The sequence below is a fragment of the Frankliniella occidentalis genome, unplaced genomic scaffold (assembly GCF_000697945.3).
Source record: "Frankliniella occidentalis isolate FOCC.00 unplaced genomic scaffold, Focc_3.1 Scaffold31, whole genome shotgun sequence".
Classification (NCBI taxonomy): domain Eukaryota; kingdom Metazoa; phylum Arthropoda; class Insecta; order Thysanoptera; family Thripidae; genus Frankliniella; species Frankliniella occidentalis.
Genome location: NW_026267161.1, coordinates 72739 through 88732, shown reverse-complemented (window position 1 = coordinate 88732; position 15994 = coordinate 72739). Strand labels below are relative to the sequence as shown.

The 15994-nt window shown below is 44.5% G+C and overlaps 3 protein-coding genes across 6 annotated transcripts; 2 read left to right on the top strand and 1 right to left on the bottom strand.

Moving 5' to 3' along the window:
• The first annotated feature begins 7 nt into the window (after positions 1 to 7).
• On the top strand, positions 8 to 9469 carry LOC113203171 (broad-complex core protein isoforms 1/2/3/4/5). Of its 4 annotated transcripts, XM_026417724.2 has the most exons (7): positions 209 to 414; positions 972 to 1156; positions 1263 to 1451; positions 1562 to 2219; positions 2309 to 2359; positions 3807 to 3888; positions 4070 to 4219. In XM_026417724.2, exons 2-6 carry the CDS (start codon positions 974 to 976, stop codon positions 3860 to 3862), a joined length of 1137 nt encoding a protein of 378 aa, XP_026273509.1. In that variant the 5' UTR covers positions 209 to 414; positions 972 to 973; the 3' UTR covers positions 3863 to 3888; positions 4070 to 4219. The 4 variants fall into 4 exon arrangements, with proteins under 4 accessions (XP_026273507.1, XP_026273508.1, XP_026273509.1 ...); XM_026417722.2 differs by lacking the exons at positions 209 to 414; positions 3807 to 3888 and adding an exon at positions 8 to 140 and having other exon boundaries at positions 4070 to 5377; XM_026417723.2 differs by lacking the exons at positions 3807 to 3888; positions 4070 to 4219 and adding an exon at positions 5820 to 9469 and having other exon boundaries at positions 207 to 414.
• Positions 9470 to 10278: 809 nt separating this feature from the next.
• On the top strand, positions 10279 to 12654 carry LOC113203199 (endocuticle structural glycoprotein SgAbd-3-like). The gene is made up of 3 exons (XM_026417770.2): positions 10279 to 10358; positions 11787 to 11917; positions 12002 to 12654. Exons 1-3 carry the CDS (start codon positions 10350 to 10352, stop codon positions 12273 to 12275), a joined length of 414 nt encoding a protein of 137 aa, XP_026273555.1. The 5' UTR covers positions 10279 to 10349; the 3' UTR covers positions 12276 to 12654.
• A 1187-nt stretch (positions 12655 to 13841) lies between these two features.
• LOC113203208 (endocuticle structural glycoprotein SgAbd-3-like) lies at positions 13842 to 15483 on the bottom strand. Its single transcript, XM_026417782.2, has 3 exons — positions 15351 to 15483; positions 14925 to 15064; positions 13842 to 14399 (listed from the first exon to the last, which is right to left on the bottom strand). Exons 1-3 carry the CDS (start codon positions 15357 to 15359, stop codon positions 14132 to 14134), a joined length of 417 nt encoding a protein of 138 aa, XP_026273567.1. The 5' UTR covers positions 15360 to 15483; the 3' UTR covers positions 13842 to 14131.
• Between the last annotated feature and the right edge of the window lie 511 nt (positions 15484 to 15994).

Sequence of the window (15994 nt, the reverse complement as noted above, 5' to 3'; positions counted from 1 at the left end):
AGCACTACAAAATTCTGCAAATGAACTATCCAGGAGAGAGCGAGTTCTGCCAACCACGCGTGTGCAAAATGAAATTGGCAAACACAAATATTATTTTTCACTTAAGTAATTCAGTAGTATTGCCTATGGCTTTTATACCAGTAAGTACAGTAAAGCCTATTTTGTTTGTTTACAAGTACTTCTATCCTCACCCATCGGGCTCAATTTCATAGGATAAAATGGCACTTCAGCGTTCGCAAAACGTGTTTTTTTTCTCTACTTTCCTTTTTGCACAAGCAAAACCTGGCGAACTAAGCGAATGTTTGGCAAAAATGTGCGAAATTTCTAGTTATTATGCTGGAAATGACGAGTGAACTCTTAAGTGATTGTTTGCTAGAAAAAAACCTACACGTCTAGTTTGATTCTACGGTCTGAGTGAGTGATTATTATCATTTTAGTAGAAGTTTGCGAAGATAGTGAATTCGGCTTGGGCCCCGTAGGCCTAGAGTAGTTGTGTACGTGCAAAGTTTTCGCGTTGGCCATTTAAATAGGTTAAAAGCCGAACGCAAATTTCGAGCTCCCGGCGTTACATTTACTCACGCCACCTGGCTGAGATCATGCCGGCTAGCTTGCCGGCTCCCCTATGTCAACCTAATCACTCTATTCTTTGAAATAATTGCGGAATAGTTGAATTGACCTACGGATGAACCCAAACATGACCTTACCGTGTTCTACATATAACCTATTAGTTCATTGAACTTCATTGCCAAGTTGAATTGCTTAGATGTATTCCTAACTGATCACATACCATTTAGTAATTCAATCTTTTGAGACATCTTGCACGGCTATTCAGAATACATATAGGAAGAATCTAACTCACCTAAAAATTACTATAGATAAATTTTATATTGTATTTAGTTACTTTTCCAAACTTTCCATTGAAATATTTTTTTTATTGCAAATAATCTTACAGCACTCTTTTTGTTTCTCAGTTATGGCTGCAGAGCAGTTTTGTCTACGATGGAACAACTTCCAGAGCAACATTGCCTCAGCTCTTGGAAGCTTAAAAGCTGAACAAGACCTGGTTGATGTTACCTTAACTTGTGGGGGCAAAAGTGTCAAGGCTCACAAAGTTATTTTATCAGCCTGTAGTCCGTACTTTCGATCAGTATTCAAGGTTTGTTTTTAAACACATCCAAAATTTTCAAATTTTAATTATTCTTGCAAACATGTCTTTGCCCACATATTACATTATTAAAATTATTCAAATTGTATGTTCACAGGAAAATCCATGCCAGCATCCTGTTGTCATTTTAAAAGATGTTAGATATGAAGATGTGCTGGCACTCCTAAGTTTTATGTACCAAGGGGAAGTTTTTATCACTCAAGATCAGTTGTCAACATTTTTAGAAACAGCAGAACTTCTTCAAGTCCGTGGTCTTACAGGTGCTTCCAGTCCAGTAAAGGAGCCTGTAAGTATTTTCATTTACAACATGTCCTCATCTCTAATTACGTATCTTAATTTTCTCTGTCTCATGATTTACTATGAAAATATTATAAAATCTATTTCTATGTTTTTCAGCCTCAGCAGAAGAGTGGTCAGAGTTCATCATTAGCACCCCCTCCTCTTAGCAATATTCAGAGGACTTTCTCCAAAGTAGCCACAATTACTCCCTCGCCAGGAGGAAGTCCAGTTAGCAGGGCTTCGTCACTAACATCCCACCAGTTAAAGCAAGCCTCTAACTCCTCCAAACGCCACATCCCCCCTCCTGCTCGTTCTACAAGTCCTGCCTCGGATTCTCTTGTAAACAAAGAGCATTTATCTGCGCCATCATCTCCCCAACATGTATCTAAAAGGCGCAAAGCTACTCCAAGAAGAGTCAGCACAAGTAGTTTGGCCTCTTCAGATGCTGGTATAGAAAATGCAAATTCTAATTCAAGTGGACCAGATCCATCCCGCATATCTGATGATAGTTTAGCTCTACTAGAAAATGTATCAGTAAATATATCTGAAGTTAAACCAGAACCACTTGATCCCACTAATGACTCAGGAGCTCTCGAGACTGACATGGATGATGATGGTGAAGTTTACAACGACAATGAAGAGGATGATAGAGATAATGATCATGGGGATGATAGCCGTAGCGGATTTTACATGGAAATGGATGAAAGCAATGAAGCTGGCACTTCAAGTCTATTGGCTCGATCACTTGCTGGAGTATCACCTCGCAGCACAGATGGTATGACAATTTTTCCTCTTTTTAAAATCGATCTTATGTATATGAAGCAGAAATAAATTTCAACCGATGTGTTCCTTTGGATCCTATAGGTGGTCTCTCAACAAACAATCAAGCTTCAGCAACTGATCTCACAGCTAGTGGTAAGTTTATATTTTCTTCTGTTCAACTCTAGTCCATGCTTTCATTAAATGGTTTGATGGTAAAAAGAAGGGGAAGTCAACGAGAAATGCTTCAAACTTGTCAGCTGCATGTGTGTATGATCGGAGTTGGGTGTTATTGGTGTTCTTTATTTTATCCCATAAATTCTTCACCTTTCTTTGGGTTATAAAGTAGTTCCTTGTTCTATTTTCTCTCTGCTGTTTGCTGTTTAAATGAGGTTTAATTTTATAGTACCCATTTGGGCTTACCAAGAACACCTTGTTTTTGTGTTGTTTTTTTTTTTTTTTTTTTCCTGTTTGGTTGGTTGGTTGGTTGGATGGTTGGTTGGTTTGTTGGTTTTGAGACATTTCCATGCTACATGTACCTGTAGACTTGCCACAAATAACTTCAGGAGGAATCAGAATTCCTTAACCAAGGAAGAGTTAATATTGTCATATTCAGAACAAATATGAACATTTTAACCTTGAAAAATGTGAGGCACATTTCCATCCTGATGCAGTCCAGAAAAGAATACTGAATTGATTAGGTCTTCCACAATTTGTTTGCTTGACAATTCTCGGTATGACTTTCTTATTTAAAATAAAGATAGTATACTTCAAGGGTTGGGATAAAGATAAAATTAAAGTGCAATTGTGCAATAATATGTTAAATCATCAGAAGGGGAAAAACAAATGATGAAGGGACATTTTTGGTGACTCATAATTCATGACAATGATGATCTTGTAGAAGTGAAGTTCTATGTATACTTGCTTTTTCATAACAATGATTTAAAAAGAAACTCTGAAGATTGCCATGGCTCATTCTCTATTTGTCCAGGTTGCTAAAACCATTAGATATTGTCTCATGCCTCATCATTTTCTTATAGACTCAACTGTTTAGTAGATCATTTGATTTGTTGTATCTTTAATTGTAGACTGGTAGTGCCTTTGATCATATTTAGGTTTCCTGTCTGTTTTTCAGACTAATGTCTTTTGATCATACAAAATTATGCTTTACATTTAAAAAAAAATGTGGATAATTATCGTTTAAATACATCAAACTTTATATCTGTTAAGCATTTTAAATTCAGTCTAGAATCGATGCAAAATCACATTATATAGAAAGTGTGAGTTATGTTAAGTCTTTGTGTTGCCGTCTCTCTTTTTTTTAACTCTGACGGATGCAGTTCTGTACGTGTGCTGTACCAAAGACTCCTAAAATGGAATTCACTTTCAGTCTGTGTTTTTACTGTTTACATTTAAAAATTGGATGTCTATTCATGTTAATGTCTTTTTTAGTTATTTTGTTTGTAGTACTGTAAAACTTCTGAAGTTTGATAAAATTGAAGTATGTTGAAAGAATCAACTCTCTAACATGCATGATCTGAGTAGCCCTTTTAGTACAACGGAAGATAATGATAGACCTTGTGCATGTATTTTTTTCTTGTAGTTAGGATGTACATCAAACCTCAAATTAAGGAAAGTAGACTTTGTGGAAGATTTTGAGTCGGTTGGTGTGGAATATGGCTGAGGTGAGTTGAGATTGTTTCAAAAATCAATCAATTGGCATGGGTGCTGATTTTTGAATTGTCCTCCTTACTCCTCAGATTAAAAAATTGAAAAAATTCATGCCTTACATGTTGATTTTTAATTTTACGTAATATTACACTGTATCAAAAATAAATAGTTTTCGACTTTGTCTTGTTCTTGCAGATGGGGGCAGGGAAGGTTATTTTAGTAATTGGAGTGGAGGAACTCTTCTCAACATGGAAAACTTCAATTTCCCTTTCCATAATGGAAACACTCTCGAGAACAGTAATGGACTTAACCGCAGGACAACCAGCAGTTGGTCGTGTATGCAGCCTCGCGCGTGTGCTCACTGTAACAGGACTTTCAGTAACAAGTTTAATTTAAAACAACATATTGAGAATGTGCATACACCAAGTCAGGCTCTTCCTTGTCATATTTGTAAGCGGTCATTTAAGAACAAGTGGTATCTACGGAAGCATAGTGTGACAGCTCATGGAGCACCTCTGCGGCGTATCAAGACATCAGGTGGTAAGATTGTTTATGTCAATGAAGCTACAAGTATCACTCCATTCTATCTAAATAATAAAGTAGATGTTTGAATGCATATCAGATATGGCATGATCTGACTGTATCAGATTTCAATGCTGTACATGTGGAGATCTTTTTTATTATTACTGTTCCTGTTGTAGGGACTTCAGGCCTCTACTTATCTACCGGTGATTAGATTTGTGAATGCTCAATTGTGTACCATAGGTCAACTGAAGTGTATGTATCGAAAAGATATCTTCATGGCTAACTGTATGTATTTATTTCAATGGTAGGTTTCAACTGAATAGTATTGTGTTGTTCCTATCTACCTATCAACTTTTGCTTGGTACAGCCAAAACCATATTTGACTGAACTTTCCTATCAAGTGTGACTTATTTATTCTATCTGTATACATACATATTTGATACATAGATCTAAGTCTATTGATTGATCTCATGTGTTTATGACTGTCCAAATACAACCATCAAGCTCTGATAAGGAAACCCTATCATTGTGCTTAATTGGTGTGACAAAAGACTGAACACATTATTTTAATACAATTCAGTATTTATTGTAAGATTATGGCAGTATTTAAAAAGTTACTCACATATTAGTTTGCATTTTTGTGCAAATGTGCTTTGCTCAATTTGAATGATTATGATATTTGTACTTTCGTAAGACTAAGAAAATACAGGCTGTGTGCAAATTTTTTTTTATATAGATAATAACTATAGTGTTAACTGTTAATCATTTAAAGTATTCTGGTATGTCTCAAAACCATATACAGTGGTTTAAGTATGATCTCACTCACTCTTATTTAACTTCTGGCTGACTTTATACCTTTAACTTCTTGTGTCTTAGCATGTCTTGAAAATTCCCTCTACTATGAATTCCATCCTTATTCTCATGTGTACTGATTTTTTTTATGGACCATAATAAATAATACAAAAAATGTATAATGGATTAGAAGTTGCCTTACTTACCTCATTGAAATTTGTTATCATTGCTACACTGCATTTCTGTCAACAACTAAACCTGTTATTTGTTTTTTATTAGTGAATATCTTGTGAAATGTCTCAAAATAGATTGCAAGAATAGTATCTATGGTACCTTGCTTAAATCTAACTTCAGGGCACACAATAGTTTTAGGAGTCACCCTAACCATCCTGTAGTCTTTGCTTCTTTACTATGCACTAGCCACTCTATGCACATATTCACTCAGCACTAACCTCCATACCTGCTTCTTGCATTCTACATTTATAACCAAGGGTGATTTGTGATTCTCCCCCAAGAAATTTAATTGAAGTGAAAGTGTACATGATAAGTGTCATTTTATGGTTTGTGGTACTACGCTGATGTTTTTTGAATGTATTGCATTAATATTTTGCTCTGTCTCTCTGTGCAGGTGAAGGATCAAAGGGGTCTTCTTTGCAGTGTGGAACTTGCCCTCATTGCGGGCAGAATTATTCTAACCTTTCTGCCCTGAAGTATCACGTGCGTTTAGTCCACTCTGATCTGACAAATCGTCTATGCTGCCACCTCTGTCCTCGTTCCTTTGTTCAACGGGAACAGTATCGTCAACATATGTGGGACAAACATGGTACACGCAATTAGAATTATCTAAACAGTTCTATACCTATTTATCTTGTCATCATTTTTTGTAAGTCATATGAGGTATTTTTCAATCATCTAGAGGTGAGTCTTCACTCATTAGTCATCAAGATGTTGGCTGTTTGTTTCATAAAAATTTTGGTTTAGTACTTTTTATTTTTATTTTTGTTATCTTAAAAAAATGTGTCTGGAAGATGCATACTTTGAGAAGTTGATTGCCCCATGGTATGTTTATAATCTAAGAGGTAGTCTGAGGCCACATTTCTCATAAATTGTTGCCAGAACTTTGGTCATTCTCACTATAGGCAAATATGTATCGTGGGAAAAGAAAAGGTTTTCAGCATTTGTTTTTTCCTCCATAGCAAGCATGTAGGTTTGCTTTTTTATGATATTGGTGTTAAAATTCCTATATCTTTCCAATATATTGAAGTGAAGGAATGTCTTTGGGTCACATATACATACATATTTTAAGCTATATATTGTGACCAAGATCTGGTAACAACTTTATTCTGTTCCCTTTTAATTTATTCTCTTTCTACTACTCCTAACTTAGTAATAATGTCTCGGCACCTTCTCTTGCCTTTTGCTGTCTTCGAGCAGGATTCAAAACTAGAACCAGGTGAAATACTTATATGTAGCACTTTGTGCTTTATAATAATGAATGGTGAATGTACTATCCAGATTTAGGGATATTTTCTGAGTCATTGAACAAACTTGATTGTGCTAGATAATCAATAGATATTTCCCTGTTTCTTCTTTTATGTAATGAGAAGGGTGCCATGTTTTTCAGAGTACATTTGTGTGTGCTCCTTTTCTTGTGATATGCTTGTAGGTGCAGATGTACAGATAGTATTACAGGGTTTATGGAAACCACTTTTGATGAGTGTTAACTGTTATTTATAATCTGTTATTTAAATGAATTTTATTTAAACAAAAGTTGTCTGAGGTAGATTAGTTATAGTATGATTGAAATTAATCTGGAAGTATCTATTGTGTGCACAATGAGATGTGGAAAATGTATCTTCTTTCTTTTCATTATCATTGATGTTTGGAAATTCGTACCTGAGGGAAGGTGGGGGGAGATTTAAGCACTTATTTAATGTTGATAGTCAAATCTAATTTATAATAGCCACTCACCCCTTTGATTCCACAGCCTTTCTGTATTCAAAAAACAATAGTTGGAATTTATCTTACTGATCGTAAAATTAATACAGTGCCTCCTGGATTGTGATACATGAAGGATTAACCAACAAATTCTTCTCCTTCTTGAGGTTTAAATACAATATGTATTGCATTAATGCTTCCTCTGTGGTAACCAAATTGTTCTGGTTGTGTAAACAGAAGGCCGAAGAATAAGGATGAACCTTACAACCATATGCTAGAAGTTCCGCTCTCTATAAGCGGTGTAAATCATGATTCAGTGGGCTGTTATGGATGATCTTATTTTTCAAAAGGAGATATGTTATTTAGGGTTGTTGTATTCAAACAGCTAAGATCCTGGATCTTTTGCATGTTTTAAAACTTCATTTAGTCTATTCTAGTTTTCTAAATTTTGTATTGTTTGTGTTTAGGTAGTCTTTTCTGTTGTAGTTTTTCTTAATTGTGCATTCAATTCAATTCAGATTGGCAGGCCCATCTTAAAAACTTATCTAACATCATTCTCATAATTGGATGATATTAGTGAAGTATTTTTGTCTAACTTGAAAAGCTGTGAATCATCTCTGTTATTGAAAGTCTTTTATTTTCTAAGCAAGTCGGCTAAGACTAACACTGTCAGTTTGTTTTGATGTTCAGGAACTAAATGGTTTATTGTGTTGTATTTTATCCTTGTTGCACATATTCTATTTTCTTAGTTTAGTTGCAATGCTAAATCAGTTGTACAAAGGTGTTCTGTACTGTGTGTAAAGTACTTTTAATAATCTGGGTGTTCCCTTTCTTTTTGGTTATGTTTGTGCATTCCAGAAGAAACATGTTATCTGTCCGTTCATTAAGGTTGTGTTAAGTTTTAGAATTGTTTGGTCGATCTATGTTGTGTATTGGAAGCATATTTGACAAAGATTCAAGTTTGTAATGCATGTACTTGTACTTGTGCTTTTAAAATTTTAACCAATTGCTGCAATTAAGTTTTTTTGTAGGAATTTGGTATACAGTCATCAACTTAAAATCAGGTTCAAATAGGTCATTGAAAATTGATGGTTGGAAGAGTACTCTTTCCAATTTTGAGACGTCTACAGAACCATCTCTCACGTTTAATGAGTGTGTGCATAACTTCATTTTCATAAATAATTTTTATTTTTCTCCATCTTGTTTGGTTTACCCAGAAGAAGCAACTTGTGTTTTATTCCGTGTGTCTGCTCCTTTCCTCCATTTTTTCTTTAAATATCATTTATTGCCGAGAGGAAAAGATGGACGTGGTAAACAAGTGCCAACAGCATTCTTCATGCTTATAAAGTACATTTGCCATTTTTCAGTGAAGATAGCAAAATAGAATGAGATAATGGCAAAAATATATTATTGTGTCTACATGTTTAAAAAATTAATTTTGTGAAGATTTGAAAAAGTGTGTATAGGTAGTCTTGTTTGGATCTCTTGTAAGATTTCTCATAGGTATATAGGAAAGATGTAGATTATTCTGAATCTATTTCACTGTTAAAATTTTGGTTACAGTATTTATGCTAAATCCTTATTTATATACTTTGTGCCAGATATGAATGTTTCCTGTTCCTCATTTAAAGTATTGAATGCTGTTGTCATTGTCATCTGAAGGAAACCAAAGCTTATTCATGTTGTTTATGATATAATTTTATTGTGTTATTATCTCTTATATGTGGAGGATCCTTTTAAATATTCAATCAAGAATTTTCTTGTGTACAAAATCATCCTTAGCACTGCTCTCTATTACACTGTCAAAGTTTCTATTGGGACCAAATGTCTGTTGTTTAGTAAGTGCACATGAGGAATTATATTTTGCAATCCCTCAGAGTTATGGCAAAGGCTCACTACACTCACTACTTCTAACTTTGAGTTGTACGTGGACTAAAGAGTGATGATCGTGAACACATTATTTCTAAATACTCTCAAGATGGTTATTTAACATTTTCCTTCAGATTCTAAGGAAATAAATGAAAGATGATTTGCTCTAGATGGCATCCTGTAAAGCTGTTTAAAAATAGTGTGGTGGTGTGGTTGCGGAACAGTGGATGCCCACTGAAATGTAAAAGTTTTTTTCAGTTTATGTGCTCTGTCTGGTTGGGTGCCAAATGATGTAGAGGATAAGGTATGATGAGCCATCATGTATTTTGTCAGATAGTTTTTGATATGACCTCAATGCAAGTGCCTCCTTGCATTGTAGTGATGTGATTGTTTCGAGTTGTGATTCGGTCTGTGTTGTGTTATGCGAGAGAGCAGTATTCCACGTTAAATAAAATTGCGAAAAATACTAAATTTTTGTTTCATGGAACCTTCAAAAAGTTCTATTTAGCAACTGGGGCACGTTTGTAGTAAGTGCACAAAGCTGTGATGGAGTGGTTCCGCTCGATCCGATTTGGGTCTAGGAGTGAAAAAGACGAGCGGATGGGGCCGAGCCGGTCCAGGTGGCCTTGCACCCCCCTCCCATCCCCCGTGACGCACTCTACTGCGTGCTGCTACGGCCGTTTACCGGAGTCCTTTACAATTCTGTGTGAACGAGTTCGTCGACGATCGATCGACGTGAAAGGGAAACGCCCCCATCTTCTCCGCTCCCTCGTCGGCCTCTGGTCACATCCCACAAAAAAAGTCACGATGAGGCCATAGGTCATATTGACCCCAATATGACCAGTTAAATGCGAAACTTTTTTCACATTTCGACAGGAGTCACCCCACCACGATTGTTTCGAATACAGGGTTGGTGACACGGTGGCGTAGGAGTGGAGCAACCCGCCAGGAGGAAGGTTCTCCAGTGGCGAAGCAGACAATTGTGCACTCATTTTTCCTTTCTCTCCTCTCTCAAAACCATTATGACATAAACATTCGAATGACAGTCGGTTTGCCCGATGGGGTGACATCGAGAGAAGCTTGATGAGTTACGGGGGTTTGCGGCATCAGACGGGCAGTTACCGTGTGCAGCACACCTGAGGGCAGGGGGGGCCGGTCCGCGGGAGAGGGGAGGGGGCGGCGTGGAGCCGTCCCCCCTCGGGGGCCCCCCTCGGCTCGCAGGGGGAGGACGGGGAGGCGCGCGGAGCGGAGGGGGAGGCCCGCTGGTGGCCCCTATATAAAAGGAGTGCAGCCCGCTCGGCCGGTCCAACCGTACTCGAGTCCTGCCCCCGACCAGATCATCGCCGCCAACATGAGATCGGTGAGTCAGAGCGACAGGGAGGATGCAGCGACAGGGCCTCTGACGACGCGGAGCCCACGGCAGCCCGGCGGGGTAGGCCGCAGCGGCGCACGGATGGCTGCGGGCTGCCTACCTCAGCGCCCGCCAGGCGCTCAGTGTAGTGCGGGACGTTCTTCTCTCCTTCAAGTAGTGCTTGTTGTACTCTAGTCCCGCCGAGCTGGTGTCCAGCCCAGCGGTGTGGAGTCCTGCTGCTAGTGTAAGTGAGGCTCGTGGGCGGTGGCGGCCGGAGCGGGTCGTGCGGACTGTCTTGTCCAGTTCAGTGCTAGGAGCGGGCATGTCGCAAGCGCGCTGCCGTAGCTGGTATCGCTTTCATTGTGTGTGTCTGCGGGGGGTTGAGGAGGAGGGGGGGGGGGCTACGCATAGAGACGGACAGGCCCATAGCAGGCAAAGTGGACCAGCGGGCTCGTAAGGAAATGGGAGCTCGTGTAGCGCGTTTAGCAGTCACCCCAGTTTGCCCTATATCCATACGCACCGCACCTTATGGACAGTCGTGCCCCCCAGCCCCTTTCAGATCGACGGTGCGCTCTCCAGAACCATCCCGGTGCCTCCTGGACCCTAAGGACCGCTTGGGACGCAACGCCGGGCCAGCGGCCCCCTTGTTACTTCACACTAGGCCCCCTCAGCCCCGCCCCGCAGGCCCCGCCCCGCCGCGCCGCGCCCTGGTCCAAGGCCGGTGGGTAGCTACCCGGCCCAGGCCCAGCGGCCGTCTCGTCCATCGCTCCACTTCATTAAACCGCGGCAGTGGGTTCAAACAGTTGCGTGTCGGAGGAGAGCAGCGCGAGGTGTGAGTGCGCGCGAGACGCCCGGGGCGTCTGATAGGCTCTTAGCAGGCTCTTCCGAGGGGCCTTCGGGGTGACCGCGATAGACGTCGGTTCTTTTGGAGCATGTGCTGTTCTTATGGTCGGTGGGGGGAGGGGGAGATACCCCCTCCAAACTCTACATTTGTGTGCGAGACATCTCTTGCGCCGCGCGTCGTCGTGCCCGCTCGGCTCCCCTCACCCCCGGGCCCATTGTCGTGTTGGCCTCGGGTCAGGATACAGCCAGGACGCCGTCAGGACACCGCACGGTGACGTAAGGGCCGGGTACTGGTCGGTACAGTCCGAGCCATGCACGCCGGCCGGTGCGCGCGGGGTCGTTGCACTTGGGCGCGCGGGCTGAGCAGCTGAGCAGCGTGGGTACAGCCCCATCGGCCGCACCGCAGCCAGCGTGCTCAGCGGAGCGGAGCGCAGCAAAGCGCAGCGAAACTGGGCCAAATACACAAGACGGGCTTTTGTTGTTGCTGTACGATATAGCACGTTGTCAAATCCAGGTTAAATCACTTGTGGGGAGACGCTTCGTGGGTGCCTTGGTGGGTGCTGCTCGCACTGCAGTGACATCCTCCTGTCACAGGTCCTGATGGTGTTCGCCGTGCTGGCGGTGGTCGCAGCGCGCCCTCAGCAGCAGCAGCAGCTCCAGCAGAGGCCCATCGCCATCCTCTCGCAGGACGCCGTGGTCAACTCGGACGGCTCGTTCCACTCCAGGTAAGCAGCCCCGTCGCCGGCTCGCGCTGCCTGGCGCACCTATCGCCTCCAGCACGCCATCCTCACCACCCCGATCTGCTCCAGGTTCGAGACGGAGGACGGCGTCAGGCGCCAGGAGGTCGGCCAGCTCCGCCAGCTCGGCGGAAAGGACGTCGCCGAGGTGGTCCAGGGACAGGTGCAGTACTCGGACCGCGAGGGTAACCAGTACGACCTGAGGTTCACCGCCGACGAGAACGGCTACCACCCCGAGGGCGCCCACCTCCCCCAGCCGCCACCCATCCCCGCCGAGATTCAGCGCTCCATCGAGTACAACCTCGCTCACCCCGAGGAGGACGAGTCTCAGAAGTACACCTCGTAGACTCGACACGCACATACAAACACATCGACTCTCCTTCACTCTCTACTCGTCACCATGACAAAGCTTCCGCACCCCAGGTAGAAAATGACGCGAACAAAAGTTAATAACCAATTACGAGAACGGGAGAGGGAGACCAAACGTAGCCTCGGGGACTGGCTATGAATGGTTTTACCGTTCTCACACACCACGCAGAGACTATTACGTGATTGTCATCATTCCATATCATCATAAATCAAAAAACGTGTGATTAGAAATGCTGGATTTGATTGCCGGTGTTTTCCCTGCTGTACAATATTTGTACATTTCTCATAGACACCTTGTACTTATTTGTTTAAAATGTCCTCTTTGTGATGCTATTAAAAATTAAGATTTCAACAAACCACAACAAAGACAATAATGTTTTACATCGACAACCCATCCCAATTGAATTGGACGTCATCAAGCATGCTCAATAATAGCGCTCCAGAATTGGTTGTGAGAGCAAACCATTATGGCGATGTCAACGAAACCTCTTCTACTGTAACTAAATCGCGTTACCCATGAAAACTGAAACCACACCCATTGGAATGCTCGGACGTATCGCCGTATACGTTTATGCTGGACCCGCTATTTTTTCCCCTATGCGTATCTGAACCACACAAACACACACGGTTGCAGATTACTCCGATTTTCAAAGAGACGCTGCGTTGGGTACACGATGTCGTTTGTCGGACTGTCAGATGGCCGTTTCAACTCTTCACCTTCGGGACCGCGTTTTCGTTAGAAGGTGTCAAGTTATTGATGGTGTTGGTCCTGTGCGGTTTGCACAACGCCAACGTCACTGGGCCGGGCGTGGCTCTCGAAGTGATACAGGGGCGGAGAGGATGTCCAAGGCCCAAGGCTGACGGGGCATATGACCCGGGCCTTCGCCTTCACTTCACCCGCTTGCACTTTCCATCTCACTCACATTTACTATGGTTTTCGGGCCAACCGGTTTGGACCCCTCTCCAGCAGGGACGTCCGATGATACGGAGGAGTGCACGGGTCTTGTGCGTGAGAGAGGAAGAGAGAGAGAGAGACAGAGACAGAGAGAGAGACTGTGTGTGTTGGCGCGCGCGCGTGTGTGCGCGTGTGTGTGTGTGTACAGGGACACGACAAGAGACACAAATCAACACAGCCTCGGTATGACATCACCTGTTTCCAAATTTAGTTTTGTGGTGTGTATATGTTTGTGAGAAGCTTTTGTCATTTTTTTTCAACTTGGACTAAAGTAAATCTTCAGCATTCAGGAAGTATCTTCACTTTTAAGACGAGGTCTCGTGTCTCGGAAGTCTTCAGAGAAGCATGCAGCATTTATGCATCGGGTAGCACGCATCGCAGTAGTGCCCACTGGCGTAACTCCAAAATCTGTATTTTTCAGCCACCTGGTAGACATTGTTATTGCTATTTGTAGAATTGGTTTTAGTTGCTCTACATAGTTTACATTTCATTTGGAGGATACTCATAGCTGTTATTGGCAGTTTGTGAGTTTACAACGGACTCCAGGAAAGAGGTAATTCCCAAACTGCCAAAAGTCTCAAGAACGAGTGAAGGTTGGAGATCGTCAGTTTTTATTTTCACACAGTCAAAACAAGGTCATTCTCCAAATGGCATGCCAATGATTGGCTTGGCTGCAAAACTTATCACAATTTAAAGCGTTAATTATCAGTTCTGGCGGTGGCGGTCGGCGAGCGCGGCGGGGCGGTCCTGGCCGGGGTCATCATCAGAGTCCGGCGCCGGCGGCACCTTCGCGACTCGGAAGGCCACCGAAGACAGGTGGGTCGCAGTGTCGGGTGGAAGTCGTGGGGTCGGCGGGTCAGAGCGGCGAGGAGTCCTCCTTACTGCCTCTGGCTGTCCTTGGGGTCCTCCTCCTCGGGGTGGGCGGCGTTCCACTCGAGCGCGCGCTGGATCGCGGCTGGGATGGCGGGCACCAAGTCACCCTGGGGCTGGTAGCCGTTCTCGTCGGCGGTGTAGGTGAGGCTATGCTGCTGGCCGTCGTTGTCGGTCCAGGACACCTGGCCCTGGATGGCCTCACCCTGGTCGCCGGCGCCGAGCTGCTTCTGCACGCCCTTCTCGGAGCGGCTCACGCCGTCGCCGGTCTGGAAGCTGAAAGGAGGTGCGCAAGTGCGCGCGACGTTAGGGATCATCTAGAAAGTTCGTCCGTTTTCATCAAATCCATTCGACAAATCACGAGAGCTCGGCGCCTGCGAGACTCGGGGTAGGCAAGACCGCAGTACACGCATGCCCTGCATGAAAGATGTTGCCTACCTACCAGGCGTTCAGAGAGCTTTACAGAGACCGAACTTTGCAGGTTCGTAACGGCGAATGTCGGGCGTACTTTCTGGATGATCCCTTAGGAACCACCTCGGCCCTCGACCCCTCACCCCTCGTGTACTGTTCGTTTTGCGTAACTTCTATCCCATCCCGGTTGAGGTTGAATAGGCAGAGGTCATGCGGAGAGGGCGATGTGCCCCAGGCTACAATACTGCACGGCCCCATTGCGACACAATGCCGCAGCCCCGCGGACGGACAGACAGACAGACCGCGAGACGTACGGCTGCCGGCCGGACGCGCATGCAAAGAAAAGGCCCGGGCAGAACAAACCGTAAGAACAAGGACGCTTGTACCAACCTGGAGTGGTGGGAGCCGTCGATGCTGAGCTCGGCGTCCTGGGAGAGGATGGGCACGGGGGGCTTGTACTGCTGGGGCTGCTGCTGGAGCTGCTGGGGCCGGGCGAGGGCCACGGCCAGCAGGGCGCACGCGACGATGACCTGGGACAAGATTATTGGTGTAAAGCACGGCGTAGAATGTCGGTGCAGGCTACCGGCTCATTACCAAAGCAAGAGGGTGACTTCCTCGTTTAGAGCAGGTTCCAGGTCGTTTCACTGGTAAACAGTGAAAAGGACGAAAGCCCTCGGAGGACTTACGCCCTTTTCACTTTTCAGCAGTGATTTGTGGCTCTGTTGTCTTGAGTCTAGCCTAGCATTGAGTTTGTCTTCCTTGAGAGACTTCCCCAAACCAAACACACGCCCGCACGGCGACGTCTACCAGCCTTACCAGCTTCATTGTGATGATCGGGAGGGCTTCGACTTGAATACTGCTCGTCTTCTCCCGCCGGACGCTTTTATAGGAGGCGGGGCGTCCTGAAGGCCGGTTACGGCGCCGGTGTGGGGCCCGGCGCGGAGCGGCCGGCCGGCCCGGCGCGGGGCGGCCGGGGTCGGCAGATGTGTCGACGGGGCGAGGCGGGGCGAGGCGGGGTGCGGCACAGGGGCGGGGCGGAAAAAACGGGGTCCCCGCGCGCGCGTTGCTGCTGCTCCCAACACGGAGACTACCGCCGCCGCGCGCTCAGCTCCGACGACAAGCGTGACTACATAGCACTGAACGACTTTGTTGTCGAAGGGAGACTTTGGGGCGTGTGTCGCGCTCTTGCGGCGCCCCCTGCAGTCCGTCTTCCTGAACACATTTCCCTGCCCGGGCCCAGGGCCGGGCCCAGGGCCCTCCTTGTCAGACTCTACAAACTGTCCCAATTTTATCCTGGGCCGCGGCGGGAGGCGCAGGAGGCGGCTCGAGTGTCAAAAGCACCCAGCGTTGTTATGTGTCGACGGAATGACTGCGATTAATTAAGACTCCCTCCCTACCTCTTGTTCCTCGGCGTCTTCACCTCCTCCTCCCTCTTCTCCCCCTCCTCTTTCTCCCCCTCC